Source organism: Theobroma cacao, chromosome 8, assembly GCF_053813885.1.
Source record: "Theobroma cacao isolate CCN51 chromosome 8, ASM5381388v1, whole genome shotgun sequence".
Classification (NCBI taxonomy): Eukaryota; Viridiplantae; Streptophyta; class Magnoliopsida; order Malvales; family Malvaceae; genus Theobroma; species Theobroma cacao.
Window position 1 is genome coordinate 249,729 of NC_142646.1, and position 17,200 is coordinate 266,928.

Genomic DNA, 17,200 nt, shown 5'->3' on the forward strand with positions numbered 1-17,200 from the left:
GCTTCAAAATATCTTTGCAACTTGCCATCTGATCCTTTCTTCTACCACAACTCACAGCTTTTCATCTACCAAATAAAGATCACCTTTCTAACACACCTCCTTGATCTTTAGTTTGGTGAACACGTAAACCAGATCTTAAAAACTCAAACCTCTCACGATTAAGCCCCTTGGTAAAAATATCAGCAAACTGATCTTCAGTTGAGCAGTACTGCAATTCAACCTCATTGTTCTTCACAGCATCCTTTAAAGCATGAAACTTGACTCGAATGTGTTTGGTCCTGCCATGAAGCACTAGATTCTTTGTTATAGCAATGGCAGACTGATTATCGACATTCAGAAGAATTCCCTTAGTTAGAACCACTCCCAAATCTGTCAAAACTTTCCTCAACCACTGAGCTTGATTTGCTGCTGCTGCAGTAACTATGTACTTTGCCTCAACAGATGACTGAGCTACAATTTCTTGCTTTTTAGAATTCCATGAGAACACTGCACTACCAAGAGAAAAAACAATAACCACCTGTACTCTTTGAATCGTCCACTGAGCCAGCCCAATCATTGTCACTATGCCCAATAACTTCAAAGCTTTCATCCTTCAAGTATCTTAAACCAAAATAAACTGTCCCTTTCACATATCTAATAATTCTTTGAACTACCTTTAAATGATCCTGTGATGGAGACTGCATAAACCTTGAAAGAAGACAGGTTGCATACATAATGTCTGGTCTAGAAGCTGATAAGTATAACAGTGAACCTATCATGCTTCTATATAGCAGACCATTTGCATCACCAGAACCATCATTCTTGCAGAATTTAACACCAACAATAAGTGGAGCAAGAATAAACTTACAATCACTCATATTGAACTTTTTCAACAAGTCTCGAGCATACTTGGCCTGATGTAGACAGATTTCACCTTTATTCTGTTGAACTTCCATGCCTAGAAAGTAGGACATTAATCCTAAGTTTATCATTTCAAATACAGACATCATTTGAGCCTTAAAATTCATCAAATACTTCTCATTTGGACCTGTTATTAACAAGTCATCAACATATAATGCAACTATCAGCTTAACAAAATCATCAATCTTCTGAATATACAAAGTTGATTCTGTTATAATTCTATCAAGCCCTAAACTTCTGAAATGCTGGTCAACTTTATCATACCAGGCTCGTGGAGCCTGTTTAAGACCATACAAAGCCTTAACCAACTTACATACTTTAGTTTTTGAACCTTTCACAACATAGCCTTCTGGCTGTTCCACATAAATGTCCTCTATCAGTATGCCATTCAAGAATGCAGATTTCACATCAAGATGGCTTATCCTCTAACCTTGCTTAGCTGATAATGCCACAAGTAATCTTATTGTGTCAAGCTTGGCAACAGGTGCAAATGTTTCAAAAAAATCAATACCATAAGTTTGTGCAAACCTCTTTACAACTAGCCTTGCTTTGTACTTATTTATTGTACCATCTGGGTTCAACTTTGTCCTGAACACCCATTTAACACCTATAAAATTCTGATCCTTTGGCCTATCAACCAAATTCCAAGTGTTGTTCTTTAAAATCATACTCATTTCAGTGTCCTTTGCAGCCTTCCAATTTTCATCTGCACTGGCCTCTGCAAAACAAATAGGTTCTGCCACAGTAACATTACATCTACAGTAAATATCAGTTAATGATCTAGTTCCCTTTACTGCTAACCTTTCATCTTCAATGTCTTCAGTCTCACTAGCTTCTTCATCAACTGACTTGCTAGATAATTCAACTAGATCAACATTTTTAGCTACATTTTTTTTCAAAATTCCATTTCTGCCCTTCATCAAACGTCACTTCTGTGCCTATAAACAACCTTTCAGACTTCACATCCAATAGTCTATATCCCTTGAAAAAATCATTATATCCCAAGTGAATTGTTTGTAGAGCCTTAGGATATAATTTAGACCTCTTTTCGTCAGCAACCTTTACAAAGCAGACACAACCAAAAACTCTAAGATGAGACACTGTTGGTTTATAATTGTATCACAGTTCATAAAGAGTTTTTGATGCTAAGGCTTTAGTACATGTCACATTCAAAATATAATTAGCAGCATTCACTACTTCAGCCCAAAACCTCTTTGGTAAATCCATTTGAAACAGCATACATCTACTCATCTCCAAGAGAGTTCTATTTTTTCTTTCTGCTGTCCCATTCTGATGAGGACTGTAAGTCACAGTCAACTAATGCCTAACTCCCAGATTCTCCAAAAACTTCTCAAACTCTGATGAAGTAAACTCAGAACCATTATCACTTCTCAGAGTTTTAATATGCAGCTTTGCAAAGTTCTCAACTAATTTTCTGAACTTGACAAACTGCTGCAAAGCATCTGACTTATGCACCAGAAAATAAACCCAACAGAATTTGGTATAGTCATCAATGAAAAGTAAAAAATACTTACTACCATTCAAAGATACTTCTTTCATAGGACCACAGAGATCTGTATGAATGAGTTCCAATTTCTGCTGAGCTTTCCACCTCCTCTCCTTAGGATAGGGCTTTCTGCACTGCTTTCCATACTAACAAATATCACACAGTTTCAAATCCCTTTGTATACCAGGAAATCCATCTACCATATTTTCTGATGCCATCTTGACAAGTGAATTGTAATTCACATGTCCAAACCTCCTGTGCCACAATTCTGACATATTCACTTCACCATATAAGGCACTATGCTTAGTTTCCATTAAATTCAATGGATAACATCTGCTCTTCATGGCTACTGTCAAAATTTCAGCACCTGTTCTGTCAAATATAGTGCAGGCTTTACCTTTGAATAACAACACATACTTGTTATCAGTCAACTGACCAACACTCAACAGATTTTGCTGTGCATCAGGTACAAAGTACACATCAAAAATTGATTTCAATCCTTTTAGAGTTTTCACTGTAACAGTACCTAGTCCAAGTATCTTCAAAAACATACCATTACCAATTTTCACCTTGGCATTAAAACTCCTATCAAGCTTACTAAACAGTTTCTCATTTCCTGTAATGTGGTTAGAACTACCACTATCAATCAACCAAGTATCACTTTTAGCTGAATCAACATCAACTTCAACCATGAACAGTACTTCCTCAAACTCAGTAACTTCCTCAGCTACTGCTGCTTTGTTATCTCCTTCAACCTTCTTCACTTTGCAAACCCTCTTTACATGACCAAGCTGATTACAACCTCTACACTTCACATGAGGTCGGTACCAGCAGTATTTAGGTGTATGATTGCTCTTTTTACAATGAGGACAAGGAGGATACTTGTCCTTCATTTTCCCTTGCTTATCATCACCTCCTTTACTGTGTTTTGGCTTCTTAGAACTCTCACCCTTGCTCCTTAAGCCTTTGGTCTTAGCAACCAAAGCATTTTCAACAGAAGCTTCACACTTGAGAGCTCTCATTTGCTCTTGAGCAACCAAAGCACCAACCAGTTCATTAATAGAAATTTTAGTTAAATCTTTAGAATCTTTCAAAGAAGAGATTTTAGCTTCAAATCTCTCTGGAATACCAACCAAAATCTTGTTCACTACTCTCTTATCATTCACATCTTCTCCTAATTGCCTCAACTCATTTACTAATCTCAACAATTTATCAGTATAATCTTGAATGCTATCTTCCTCCTTCATCTTCATAAGCTCAAACTGCCTAGACAAATTCAACACTTGCATTGTCCTAGTTCGATCACTACCCTGGTATTCCTCTTTCAAACTATCCCAAACAACCTTAGGATCCTCATAATTCATAATTTTTGCAAAAATAGATTCAGAAATAGCAGACTGTAAACAGATTAATGCTTTATACCTTTTAGCTATATCTTCATTGTGTTGTTTGATTTGTGCCAAAGTAGGATTGGCATGCCTCATCACGGGAGCTTCACCAGACTCAATTGACTCCCACAGATCAAATGCCTTTAGGTACGTTCGCATCTTCACAGCCCAAAAGGGATAATTCACTCCATAAAAAATAGGAGGTGAACCAACACTAAAACCAGTGGTTGCCATCTAGATTTGAGGAAGATACATTCAAGAATGAACAATCAAATTACAGGTCCCTTAAGAATAAGAGCTCTGATACCATGTATGATTTTATAAGTATTTATGAAATCCAGAATAAGAGAGGAGAAGCAGAGAAAGTAGAAGAAAATTCTAAACAGAGTAATGAGAAAATGTATTCTGAAATTCCACACTTTGTTTAGTACATCACTCAGTACTTATATGAGCAGTTTTGAATTCAAAATCTGCCCAGATCCACAAAAATAGCAACGGTTTTCAAACCAAAATGAATCGAGTCTTAACTCAGCTCACACTCATCATGAAAACCAGTACCCAGCAACCAGATTAACAAACTGAAAAACAAACTTGGCTTAAAGCCTTACAAAAAAATACAAAACGACATCGTAACAATAAAATATAAAAGAAACTAAACAAAACGACAAACTTCAACACCGTTTCATTAACAAACATATCAGTAAAATCAAAACAACTCCTGCTTGTTGCGTTTTAATTCCAACAGCTGCTTCAAAATATCTTTGCAACCTGCCATCTGATATTTTCTTCTACCACAACTCACAGCTTTTCATCTACCAAATAAAGATCACCTTTCTAACATAAGGTCTGTATAAACATTTGTGTCCTTTCTCTTCAGCTTTCCCCTATTTGTCTCTTTCTTCTCTTGGTTGTCTGATTCATGAACGTTAACTTCAACTCGTTTTCTTATTCCGTCTTCATATCAGTTTTGGGAGCTTGCTTCTGTCAGTATCTCAACTATTTATTTGTTAATTTGTGAATTTTTGTTTCTCGTTTTTGCCAGCATTAATGAATAGACATTTTTTTCAGGGGTCAGGCTTCATTTTCCATTACTGAATATTCTCTTTTTGGTTCTTATTTTATTTGACTCGGCTTGCGTTGATGAATGTATAACTAGGAAAGTTCAAATCCCTAATCAAAAGTAGATTACGGGCTGTGGTGGTCAAGTTTGCTTATTCTTTATTAAGTATTCATTGAGTTTCATTTAACTAAGCAAAAGAAAACAGAAGTGAAAAATTGTATGCTCCATTGCACACGATACCGTACAATCACATGGCAACATATCAGTATGCAAACAGACAGCATTTCCTCAACTTTTCCAGGAAATTAATATTTGACTTGTTTAATTATGTTCTCCGATCAGCAAAACGAGATTGGGTATTCTTCAATCTGCTAAATGAAGTCGTCCAAAGCCTGCTGATTAATCTATTCATTGCATTGCAGGGGTTTACACTGACAATTTAAACAGAAACAGAAACTTTATTCTAACCTTGTGAACACAAATTAATAATCAAAATAAACAAATGAAGGTTTTGCAAATATAGATGCAGCCAAGAAAAGAAATCTATTGTTCAAAGTCAAACACGGAATCAAGATGTAAACTTCCTACCTTGTTTCCTCCAGACTGGAAAATATGGTGGCTTTGCGAGTAGCACCTGCGCTGAATATTTTTACTCAATGCTTGGAAACATGGCCTTGTGGAATATGTCTCGTAAGAATTCAAACGCCAATTACATACTTATTCCAACACTTAGTTTGGATTTTCTAGTCAAGTTCAATTGTTATGTAACAATTGTTACTGTAAAAGATCTGTGGAGAAAACATATTACTACGGACATTATCCTTTCTTTGAACTGTTGCTTCCTGAGAATGGCATTTTGGATTCGTTGGCTTCAATTGCTTGGATAAAACTATAAACATCATATCTGAAATGGGACTTAAAGTAGAGCAACAAGAAAGTAAGCCAAAATTGAACAAAGAAAGACGCCTCACTCTATTCAAGACATTAACAGCTGAGGAGCAAGTCTATGGATATATCCTCAACAAAGATGTTTTAAAGTTGCCCGGAATCAAGCTCTGTCAGATTTGGATTCTTACAGCTAGGCTTCTACTTTTCTTTCCTTTTGATTCTGCTGTATATAGCAGCAGTTAGCTTGTATGTAGATTGCTCTTTTTCATATGAAATTTAATTATTGAAGTACTGCAATTATGTAGAAAATATGGCAATTCCTCCAACAAGGCTGTTTATCTAGAAAGAATAATAGTAATGGTGGGTGTGAGTAATAAAAATTGAGACTCATTTGATATGAGTGCATCATAGTATTCTCCCATAACAAGAAAGGAGAAAAAAAGACCCAATTAAACAAGGCCAAGCTCATATATAATAATATCGGCAACAATGGTATTCAAGTTTTATGCGAAGGCCCGAGTATGGACTATAGAATACTGATTTGGAGTGAAACAAAAGAAAAAGCAGAGCCATTGAGAGGTATTAGTTCAAATTAAGAAAATTATAGATTAAGATCATGACATGGAAATTATAATCCCATATCAAGAGAAACATCCAAATGTAGTAGTAATGGTAAGGATTTTTTCTATGGCAGACTTAGATATTAAGCTTGATATGGCTAAAGTCCTTATCTGGCATATTTTCAATGAAATAGATACAATTAGGGTGACTCTTGATAGAGTGATTTTCCAACATATTATGCGAGGTGGGAACTCGTCGGCAGACAAGCTTGCTACACGGTGTTGACTGTGAGTCTATGGTCACAGCATGGTGGTAGCTTTCATTAGTAAATTTCTTTATGAATACTTTCAGTTTCACAATGTTTTGAGATTGTAAAGCTTAGCTTAGAATTATGGTACCCTCCATATCAGATACGTTTTGCTTGCTGATGTTATGTATGCATGCTCACACCAGTTATACTCTGATTGTAGTATGAACACTGTACTGTAACCTTACTATCTTGGGCAGATTATTAATGAAAATACCTTACTAGCTGAGAAAAAAAAATACTAGAAAGGGCCAAAAGAAATGAAAAGAAAAACAAGGAAAAAAAAGTAGTCGGCGGAAGTGGAAAGGACGTTCGTGCATATTTTTCCAAAGAAAACTATTTTTGGTCACCTCTTTAGCCTTTATTTTGTAGAAAATGGGAATAGAAATTAATGCAACCTAATGGTTGTATTTTTTAAAAGGTAAGTTTATTGATTTTTACAATCAGTTTGTCATTGCAAATCTCTTATTTTTTTTTTGAAAAAAGACTTTTCATGATATCAAAATCTGATTTGGACAAAACAAAATCTGTACAACTACAAAAATCAATACCGCAACAAAAGTTATTGACGGTATTGCTCAAAGGCAAACCTAGCTGCATCCAAACAATACAAACAAGATGTGTCGCATTAAAAGTGTTAACTCGGATTAACGCTTGGAAACCAATAGGCGCTAGCCAGGCTGGTTATGTCCTTGTTTTGGGAGGGTAATCCGCAGTGCAGGAGATCAAGTTGGGGGCTATCAGCTATGGGCCCTTTTTCCTGGAAAAAACAGAACGTGAAAAAGGCTTAGAAGGAAGAAATAGAAAATTTTGTGAAGCAACGTCCAAAACGTGAACATGTCTGCCATGATGTGACTTGATTTTTCCGGTTGACAGCTAATTGATCATTCCAATTCGGGACCCGGCTAATCCTCGAGAAAGAAAGAGAAAACTTGACAAGATTAAATGGAAACCGTCTTATTTGGTTCTCGTCTTTTATTTTCTTTTCTCCTCCACAATTGCTAGGACTCAGTAGCTTTTATTTATAACCTCATTCAGAATCTACTCACTTCCCTACATAATAAAAGCAGAGCGTCGATCTTGGTCGTTCAAGAAAAAAAACAATGAGTTTTTCTGATGGCGTTTGTCAGCTAAACTGTTTACACTCTGTCTTCCTCACATTTGTAATGTTCACTCTCCATGTTCACTCAGTGTCAGTAAATACATATATTGTCCATATGGACAAGTCCTTCATGCCCAAAATCTTTGCTAGTCATCATAGCTGGTACTCTTCCACAGTTGATTCTCTGAAATCAAGAAACACTGCCTTATCGAGCAACCCTCGAACCTCACCAACTCTGTTATACTCTTATGATAGTGGAGCTCATGGTTTTAGCGCTGTCCTGTCCCCCGATGAACTAGAAACGCTAAAGAAGTCTCCAGGATTTGTCTCAGCTTATCCTGACAGGAGTGTTACTCTTGACACAACCCATACCCCAGAATTCCTGTCCCTCAACCCTTACTCTGGGCTATGGCCTGCTTCAAACTATGGTGAAGATATCATCATCGGTGTTATTGACTCTGGTGTTTGGCCAGAGAGTGACAGCTATAAAGATGATGGCATGACTCCAGTTCCAGCCAGGTGGAACGGTATATGCGAGGAAGGACAGGAATTCAACTCCTCCATGTGTAACTCCAAGTTAATTGGAGCTAGGTACTTCAACAAGGGTGTGATTGCAGCAAATCCTGGAGTCAACATAAGCATGAATTCTGCTAGGGACACTATTGGTCATGGAACGCATACTTCCTCCACTGCAGCTGGAAACTATGTGAAAGATGCATCCTTTTTCGGGTATGCTAAAGGTACGGCAAGAGGTATGGCCCCACGTTCCAGGCTGGCCATGTACAAAGTCCTATGGGAGGAGGGGCGCTACTCAGCTGATGTTCTTGCTGGTATGGACCAGGCTATTGCTGATGGTGTGGATGTGATATCAATATCTATGGGGTTTGATGAAGTGCCATTGTATAAGGATCCTATTGCAATTGCTTCGTTTGCTGCTATGGAGAAAGGGGTGCTAGTCTCATCATCAGCAGGAAACGAGGGGCCAAATTTAGGGACATTGCACAATGGAATCCCATGGGTCCTGACAGTTGCAGCTGGCACCATTGATCGTTCTTTTGCTGGAATTGTGTCTCTAGGAGATGGGCAAACCATCACTGGATGGACCTTGTTTCCAGCAAGTGCTTTAGTTAAAGAGCTTCCATTGATTTACAACAAAAGTCTATCAGCATGCAATTCAAGCCATTTGTTATCTGACGCCCCCGTTGGGATCATCATATGTGACAACACCGGTTCTCTCCCTATTCAGATAGGGCGTATCACTAGGTCAAGGGTGTACGGAGCAATATTTATTTCTGATGAACCTGAATTAGGCGGTAGTATGCCCTGTCCAGGTGTTGTGATTAGTACCGAGGATGCACCTGCTCTTATTAAATATGCCACAAGTATTAAGGATGCTACAGCTAGCATCAAGTTTCAACAGACCATTTTAGGGACAAAGCCTGCACCAGCCGTGGCCTCTTACACTTCAAGAGGTCCTTCACCAAGCTATCCTGGCATCTTAAAGCCAGATATAATGGCACCTGGTTCTATTGTTTTGGCTGCTTATAGTCCAAACAGTATTGCAGCTACAATAGGGGATTATATATTCTTGTCCAGTAACGTTGCTATGCCCTCTGGAACATCCATGGCTTGTCCGCATGCTTCTGGTATAGCCGCACTCTTGAAAGGTGCACACCCTGATTGGAGTGCTGCTGCTATAAGGTCTGCCTTGGTGACTACTGCAAATCCATTGGACAACACTGTGAAACCAATCAGAGACAATGGTGATGACAATTTGTCTTTTGCTTCACCTTTAGCCATGGGAGCAGGCCAAATTGATCCAAATCAAGCACTTGATCCAGGTTTGATCTACGACGCAACCCCACAGGACTACGTGAATCTTTTGTGCACCATGAATTTCACTCGGAGTCAAATCTTGACCATCACAAGATCAAAGAGCTACAACTGCTCGAATCCATCTTCTGATCTTAATTACCCATCTTTTATTGCTTTATACAATCCTAATGTGACGGAAACTGTAGCCAAAATATTCCGGAGGACTGTGACAAATATGGGAGAAGGTGCCGCAACTTACAATGTTAAGATAGTGCAGCCTGAGGGTTCAACTATTGTTGTTTCGCCAGAGACATTGGTCTTTAAAAATACATATGAGAAGCAGATCTTTAGTGTGACTATAAGTTATAGCAGTCACAAGAAGGGAAGAGTTTCATTTGGTGAACTTGTTTGGGTTGAAGAAAATGGAAAACACACCGTCAGGAGCCCTGTTGTGGTGTCACCTATTGTAAGTTCTTGGGAGGGTTTATTTAATGTTTATATTTAAGAGCTTTGGGGTTAAGGTTTATGTCTAAGTACAAGTATTGAACCAGCTTTGCAAATAATGTGCTTTGCCACCGTCTACTTTCATAGTTTACATTTCTCTTTGCTTTCTTGATAGAACCAACGGGGCCTAATTTCCAGCGATACTTTATTATTAAGATGCAACATGTGGACGACCATTGGTTTCATCAACTCTCTTCCCGAGGCTAATTTCTTATGATTGAATTTGATTAGACCAATCATTCTAAGGATTCAATTTTGTCTACCAGCCATTTCTGAAGCCATTTCTGCGGCGACGTTGTCAATCTTCTATGCCTTTCAACAATAAGGAAACTATGGACAAAAATTACTTCGTGATGTTGATTTCTTGCAGATTTTTCCTCTGAGGGGACCCCATGAGGACAATGATTTAAGGATTTTGACCGGTTCTGCCAGCAACACTGATAGCACTTTACTTCCAAATTGTTTGTTTTAATCGACTCTTTGTCAAATCCTGACAACTTTGTTTTTCTTTTATTTCTGATTGATTTGGTCCCCCCTGCAACGATTATGCATTGAAAAAAAAAAGTATTTTCTGTCTCGTTCAGGCCACCGGTAAAGACTCCTCGTTAGGAAGTTTCTTCTAGGACAGATATGTACATGCGTGTTAAGATTCATTGTTTTTTTCCTTGGTCTAAAAGTCTTAGAATTCACTTACGCCAAGCCATGTACTGATTCATTTATCACGAACAGCAGCTTCTTCAATTGCCCTTTTTCAACAGAAATATTTTCGAAGATCTTGTTCCTCATCCTGAAAGAAACCTCTCCCCCAATTATCTGTATGCTTTGAGAAGTATACAAAAGGAAGGTTTTCGTTTATAAGTCCTACCATGTGCTATTGTACCCTATAGTTCTAACGTTCCTTCCAGCTTGTCAATTACAAATTACACTCCACGCAACAAAGGCATAAAACTGCTCTGTAGTTATACTGAGCTCATCGGCCTATATTTGAGCCCTGTCCGAATGTCTCATAGACTTTTTGGGCTTTACCTCATACATCGGCCCTTTACAACAAAAAGATTCATGTCCTGGCACAAGCCCAAATTTCTTTTGCCAAAACCAAATTGTATTTATATTTATAAATTAGTTTTTAGTTTGTTACTAAATATGATGACCTAAGCAAATAGTTTCATTTCATTATAAACTATTTGAAAGGTTATTGCAAGGGTTGCATAATGCGTAATAATTGCAATGAGAAAACAAAGTTCAAACACGTTTTCCACCTTATGAATGGACATCAATGGGTACTTTTAGGATTACTATTATTTTTCTTGTCAAGAAAATTACACTCCTACACATGTAGCAAGCAAGCTTTACAAATTCATACACATGTAGAAACTTTAACTTCAATTGCTTTGTCAGGCTCTATTAGAAGATTGAATCTCTATCATGCCCATTAAACTATAGAGAAAAAATCAATTCAAAAAGTTATTGTATTCAGTCTTTTTTTGACGATTGATGTGCATAATAAGAAAACTCTCTGAAATAATTTTTCGAAATCGATAGAAATATATATATATATAGAAAGAGAGAGAGAGAGAGAGAGTCAGCATCATGTGAACAAAACAAATGGTTAGGAGCACACGCAACACGTCTCTCTGTTTTTGGCCCAATAAAAGCAATTATCTAGCTATCCATAGATTACGCGTTTAACTCCCACTTCGGGCTAATTAAACATCACATTGGTGTCAATGGGTTTTCTCTTATCTTCTTCAAGTAGAAAGAAGAAAAGAAACCATAATAATTAGTCTTATTAAGTCATGATGAAGCCGTTTACTTCTGCTTTGAATTCCCGCATTGGGAATAACAATTTTATCTTGAAGAAATAGAGGACTGACGCAACCCTTGATCAAACAACTGTCTTCAAACTCTCCAAGATTAGCACAGTTTTAGCCCAATTTTGAAGAACTTGTACTTCTGCATCATCAAGTCGAAGGAAGTGGTTTTGAGTTGCGTGTCTCGCTAATTAACCATTCCCAAAGTCTCAAGGCAATCGTTGCTTTCGAGTTAGCTCCTACATTAATTCACCATTCACCAATCTCAAGCTTGAGACTTTTTGGCCTGGCTAACTTTTACGTGGATGAGTGCAACCCTTGTGAAAGACTAGAGAGTTAACTTAAAGGCACTGTCATGCAAAAAAAACTCCGATGTAATCAGCATAAATCAAATTCCTTGAATACCCTGATTTTCCTCTGTTTTTACAAGTGAAAACTGCTCTAAAGTCTAAAGTAATGAACTTCATCAACTAAAACGAGACAAAGTTAGCAAAACAACATATTTTGGTGTCGTTATCATTCACATGTAGCTGCAATGCGTGGTTTCCTGAAAGAAAGGGTTTCCAACATCTTTTTTCTCTTATTTTACAGTTGAGTAGTACTTCATTGTAAACCCACTTACTTTGGCATGAGAAATCCGAATTGATTTTGGAAAAAATGATATGAGATAAGAAGATAATTTATGGTCAATGAGGAGACCCTTGCATTTAGTGCTCCCAAATTTTCCAGATGGACAAATTCACTTTATGGTAACAAGTCAAGACTGTCTTGAGTGATATAGGATTCGTTCTATTGTGAGCTCGCACATGGTGGGCTCTAGGACCTCCAATCAGTGGATATCATCAAAACTGACTCAGTCAAGTAACACCGTATTAATTACAAACCATTTTGGAAGGAAGATGTCAACAGGGAGAGAGAATCAAAGTTGAGAATGTAATGGTAATGGATATAGGCGCTTGCGAGCAAAGGTACAGTTTCATATATCGGCATCTTCCTCTTTGAATCCAACAGTGCTATATGTGGTCCTTAAAAAGGTTAAATATTCTACCCCACTCCCTGTCCATGGTAGCCACTGCCCTTTCCGGGAAGGAAGATTAAGCTCCAAAACTCAATGGTCCTGATTTAATTGACAGACCCTTGGTAGACCATGAGGTGAAGGAAAGGACCATCAAGCTCAATGCAAGCTAGTTCGCAGTAGAAAAATATAGTGGATATTTTAGAGGTCTCTTATTTGGATTCCTTTGCGGCAAGTTGATAGACTTCTATAGGGAAGAATAATTTCATGTTTCCACGCCTCCCAATTCCCTATATAAGCTCACCAATTTCATAATTGTCTTAAAAAATATTGCTTCCCAAATTCCAATTCTTTACCATGGCTGCTGATCATACTAAAATCCTGTTCGTTTGGCTTTCCTTCATTGTCCCATTTATCTTTACCAAGCTAGCTGAAGCTGACAATTATATTGTCCAGATGGACCTATCAGCCAAGCCCAAAGCCTTTTCCGGCCAGCAAAGCTGGTACTTGGCCACCCTTGCGTCTTTATCAGCCAACTGGAGAGCTAACACCAATGCAACAATTCCCTCTTCTAAACTTATCTATACTTATAACCATGTTATTCAAGGTTTTAGCGCAAGTCTCACACCGGCAGAGCTTGAGGCCCTGAAAAACGCTCCAGGGTATGTTTCTTCCATTAGAGATAGAACTGTCAAGGTTGATACCACTCATTCTTTCAAATTTCTAGGCCTGAATTCCAGCACAGGTGCGTGGCCGGTGTCAAATTTTGGCAAAGATGTCATTATTGGGGTGATTGATACAGGGGTTTGGCCAGAAAGCGGAAGCTTTAATGATAATGGAATGACTGATGTTCCATCAAAATGGAAAGGAGGATGTGAAAATGGCACCCAATTCAACTCCTCATTGTGCAACAAAAAGCTCATTGGTGCGCGGTCTTTCAATAAAGGTCTGATAGCTCACAATCCCAATATCACCATCTCAATGAATTCTCCGCGCGACACAGAAGGACACGGGACCCACACTTCAACAACTGCCGCTGGAACTTATGTGCAAGATGCATCATACTTTGGCTATGCCATGGGAACTGCTAGAGGAATGGCCCCAGGGGCTCGGGTGGCCATGTACAAAGCCCTCTGGGAAGAAGGAGCTTACACAACAGATATAATTGCTGCAATTGATCAAGCAATTACTGACGGTGTTGATGTTCTTTCCATGTCATTGGGCTTGGATGAGCTTGAGTTGTATGAAGACCCTATTGCAATAGCCACATTTGCAGCCATAGAGAAGAATATATTCGTTTCAACATCTGCAGGAAATGAAGGGCCAGATGTAGAGACCCTACACAATGGTACACCTTGGGTTTTAACTGTCGCTGCTGGTACCATGGATCGAGAATTTGGCGCAACTTTAACTCTTGGAAACAAAGGTTCCGTGGATGGTTTGGCTCTATTTCCAGGGAATTTTTCTGCAAGCCAATTCCCAATTGTTTTCGACGCATGTGAGAAAGCGAGTGAATTGAGGAAACTTGGGCAAAAGATTGTTGTGTGCCAAGATCCAGGCAAGGAAGGTTCCCTCAATGACCAGTTTAACAGCGTCCAAGTTGCAGGAAATGCTGCTGGTGTCTTCATAACGAATAACAGTGACGTGGAAGTATTCATCCAGGGCCCATTTCCAGCCATGTTCTTGGAACAAAAGGATGGTGATACCGTTCTGGACTACATTAAGAGGAACATTGACCCAAAAGCCAGCATGGAATTTAAAAAAACATTCCTGGGTACTAAACCTTCACCAACTGTAACAAGCTATACCTCTAGAGGGCCATCCTACAGTTGTCCATCAGTTTTGAAGCCTGACATTATGGCTCCTGGTGACTTAGTCCTAGCTGCATGGCCTCCAAACCTTGGAGTGGCCCGTGTAAATGAGGACCTCCTGTTTAGTAGCTTCAATTTACTTTCGGGAACATCCATGGCATGCCCCCATGCGACAGGAGTAGCAGCACTTTTGAAAGGAGCATATCCTTATTGGAGCCCCGCAGCCATCAGATCAGCCTTGATGACCACATCTGATCTCATTGATAACACGGGCAGTCCTATCAAGGATACAGGTGACAATCTCCGACCTGCCAGTCCTCTAGCCATGGGAGCTGGTCATATCAATCCAAACAAAGCGTTAGACCCCGGCCTCATTTACGATGCTACCGTTGAAGATTACGTGAATCTTCTTTGTGGGCTAAACTTCACCGCGGAACAAATTAAAACCATCACAAAATCATCAAACAACTGTTCGAACCCGGCTCTGGATCTTAACTACCCTTCTTTTATTGCGTTTTTCAATGACAGGGACGCAAAACGAAATTCTAAAACTGTGAAGGAATTTCAAAGAACGGTGACTAATGTCGGAGAAGGAAGCTCCACCTACAAAGCAACAGTAACACCGATCAATGGAGTAAAGGTAACTGTCGAGCCAGACCAGTTGGTCTTCAAGGAAAAAAACGACAAGAAAAACTTCAAGCTGAGTGTAGAAGCTCCAAGTCAGCTGGATGAGGCAGTGTCTTTCGGTTATCTCACTTGGGAAGATATCGGAGGTAAACACGTAGTCAGAAGTCCCATAGTCGCCACAAGCTACAGCATAGAAAAATGACAAACTCATCTTGTAGACATGTGACCTTCAAGTTGCTACGCTGAATAAAGAAAATTACATTAAACAAAGCCACTGGTGTCTAAGCTTGCCAGTTGCAGTTGTTGCCTAAGGTTCTTTTAGTTTTACGGTCGCTAGCCAGTAACTTTTACTTTCACAAACATATTTAATGAATAAAATTGAAACAATTTTATAATCTTAAAAGTTTTAATTATTAGTATCTTCGTAGCTATCTTCCTGCCTACAACTTAACAACTGATCTTTTGTTTTTATTATAAAATTGTCATAAAAAAATGAAGCTAAATGGCCTACATTACTTGAAATTAAGTTGAAACTTAAAATCAATACTTTATGGACAAATAATTAAAAGAATTAACCAGCTGGTTGTTGCTTGTCTGGATGGGGTTCATCGATCAGGTCAATATCTGATCATATCCTGTTGGATGCATGATTAATTCAGCGTCTTCCTATTAAGTCTTACAAAAGCAAACCAAAAGGAAAGCTCCTTTTCCATTCTCCTCTTTCCTTCAATTCGTGCTTCGTTTCCTATTGCCGACGAAACAAATTGAAATTGTTGGGTTTTGTCCATGAAACAGTAGTTTTTGTTTTCTTCTTATTTTCAGCTACCTACTAATTAGTTAATTTCGCTTGAGACATATTCTTGACACAAAAGCATTTAAAATTAAAGAACAGAATGTGCGTTCTCTCGCCACAAGTATGCAAAATAGCCCATGTGTAGAAAACGACGTGACCTACAACAATTTGTGATTTGTCCATGCAAAACCACTCGAAATTAAGGGAGATACAAAGGGTGGCCTATGGGTTACGAATGTGGAAATGTTGCTTCAGTTAAAAGCGAATTCTGACAAACAACCGCAAGGGATTAAGATATCTAACCACTGTCGTTATTAACGCGTAAATCATTGATGATCGATCGAGCACAATAATTATTGTAGCATAGAGTATTAATCTGCAATCAATGTTGATCAGTTTTTGATTGATTAACTTTTCAATAATTTGATCCTTCTAAGTGGATTGGAGACATCTTTGATTCTCAATTCAACCATAAAACCCATTCATCCGACTCAATTTTTTCAACACTGCTTTTGATGCATTTTGGACTCCATGATCTGGAATCTATCTCAATCATAGTCGCATATATAGAAATTGCGTTCAAACGCCATTGGATCTTCCTTTTTCTTTCTTTTTGTCCGTTTGCTGTAGCTTGGAAGTCACCTCTTAGGCGTATAGGGGAGAAGAAATACACCATTTTCCAGATTCGGGGAAGACAATCAGGCCAAGCAACGCTACCTAGCTCGTTATTCTTATCCGTCAATCATCATGGAGGAAATTATTGTTTTCTTATTTCGGATAAAATAGAATTACTGTTCAGCAAGTATCATTGAGTACATTATTGTTTTCGTAGCTTGCAAACAAACAACGTGCTACCCTACCCGATTCCACATATATTATCTTGACCAGAAAAAGGAATTAGAAAAATGGAAGGGGTGGGTATATTGCTTGTGTATAATGCTGCAATTGAAACGCAGAAGGTTTAGCTTTGGGCAGGATATTTTTCCACGTTTTTGGGTCCACCATTTTCCGTTGATAATTTGGAGCCCCATGCTTTCTCGTTCAGGAGTTGGAGAAGAAAAGCGTACAAGATTGCAGTTTAACAGGATGAATGCATCAAAAATCTGCAATT

The 17,200-nt window shown here is 38.4% G+C and overlaps 1 protein-coding gene and 1 pseudogene across 1 annotated transcript; both read left to right on the forward strand.

Moving 5' to 3' along the window:
* The first annotated feature begins 7,423 nt into the window (after positions 1-7,423).
* On the forward strand, positions 7,424-10,123 carry LOC18591171 (subtilisin-like protease SBT3). The gene has a single exon (XM_018126104.2). It carries the CDS (start codon positions 7,715-7,717, stop codon positions 10,031-10,033), a length of 2,319 nt encoding a protein of 772 aa, XP_017981593.1. The 5' UTR covers positions 7,424-7,714; the 3' UTR covers positions 10,034-10,123.
* A 2,796-nt stretch (positions 10,124-12,919) lies between these two features.
* On the forward strand, positions 12,920-15,691 carry LOC18591172 (subtilisin-like protease SBT3 pseudogene; annotated as a pseudogene).
* Positions 15,692-17,200: the final 1,509 nt, after the last annotated feature.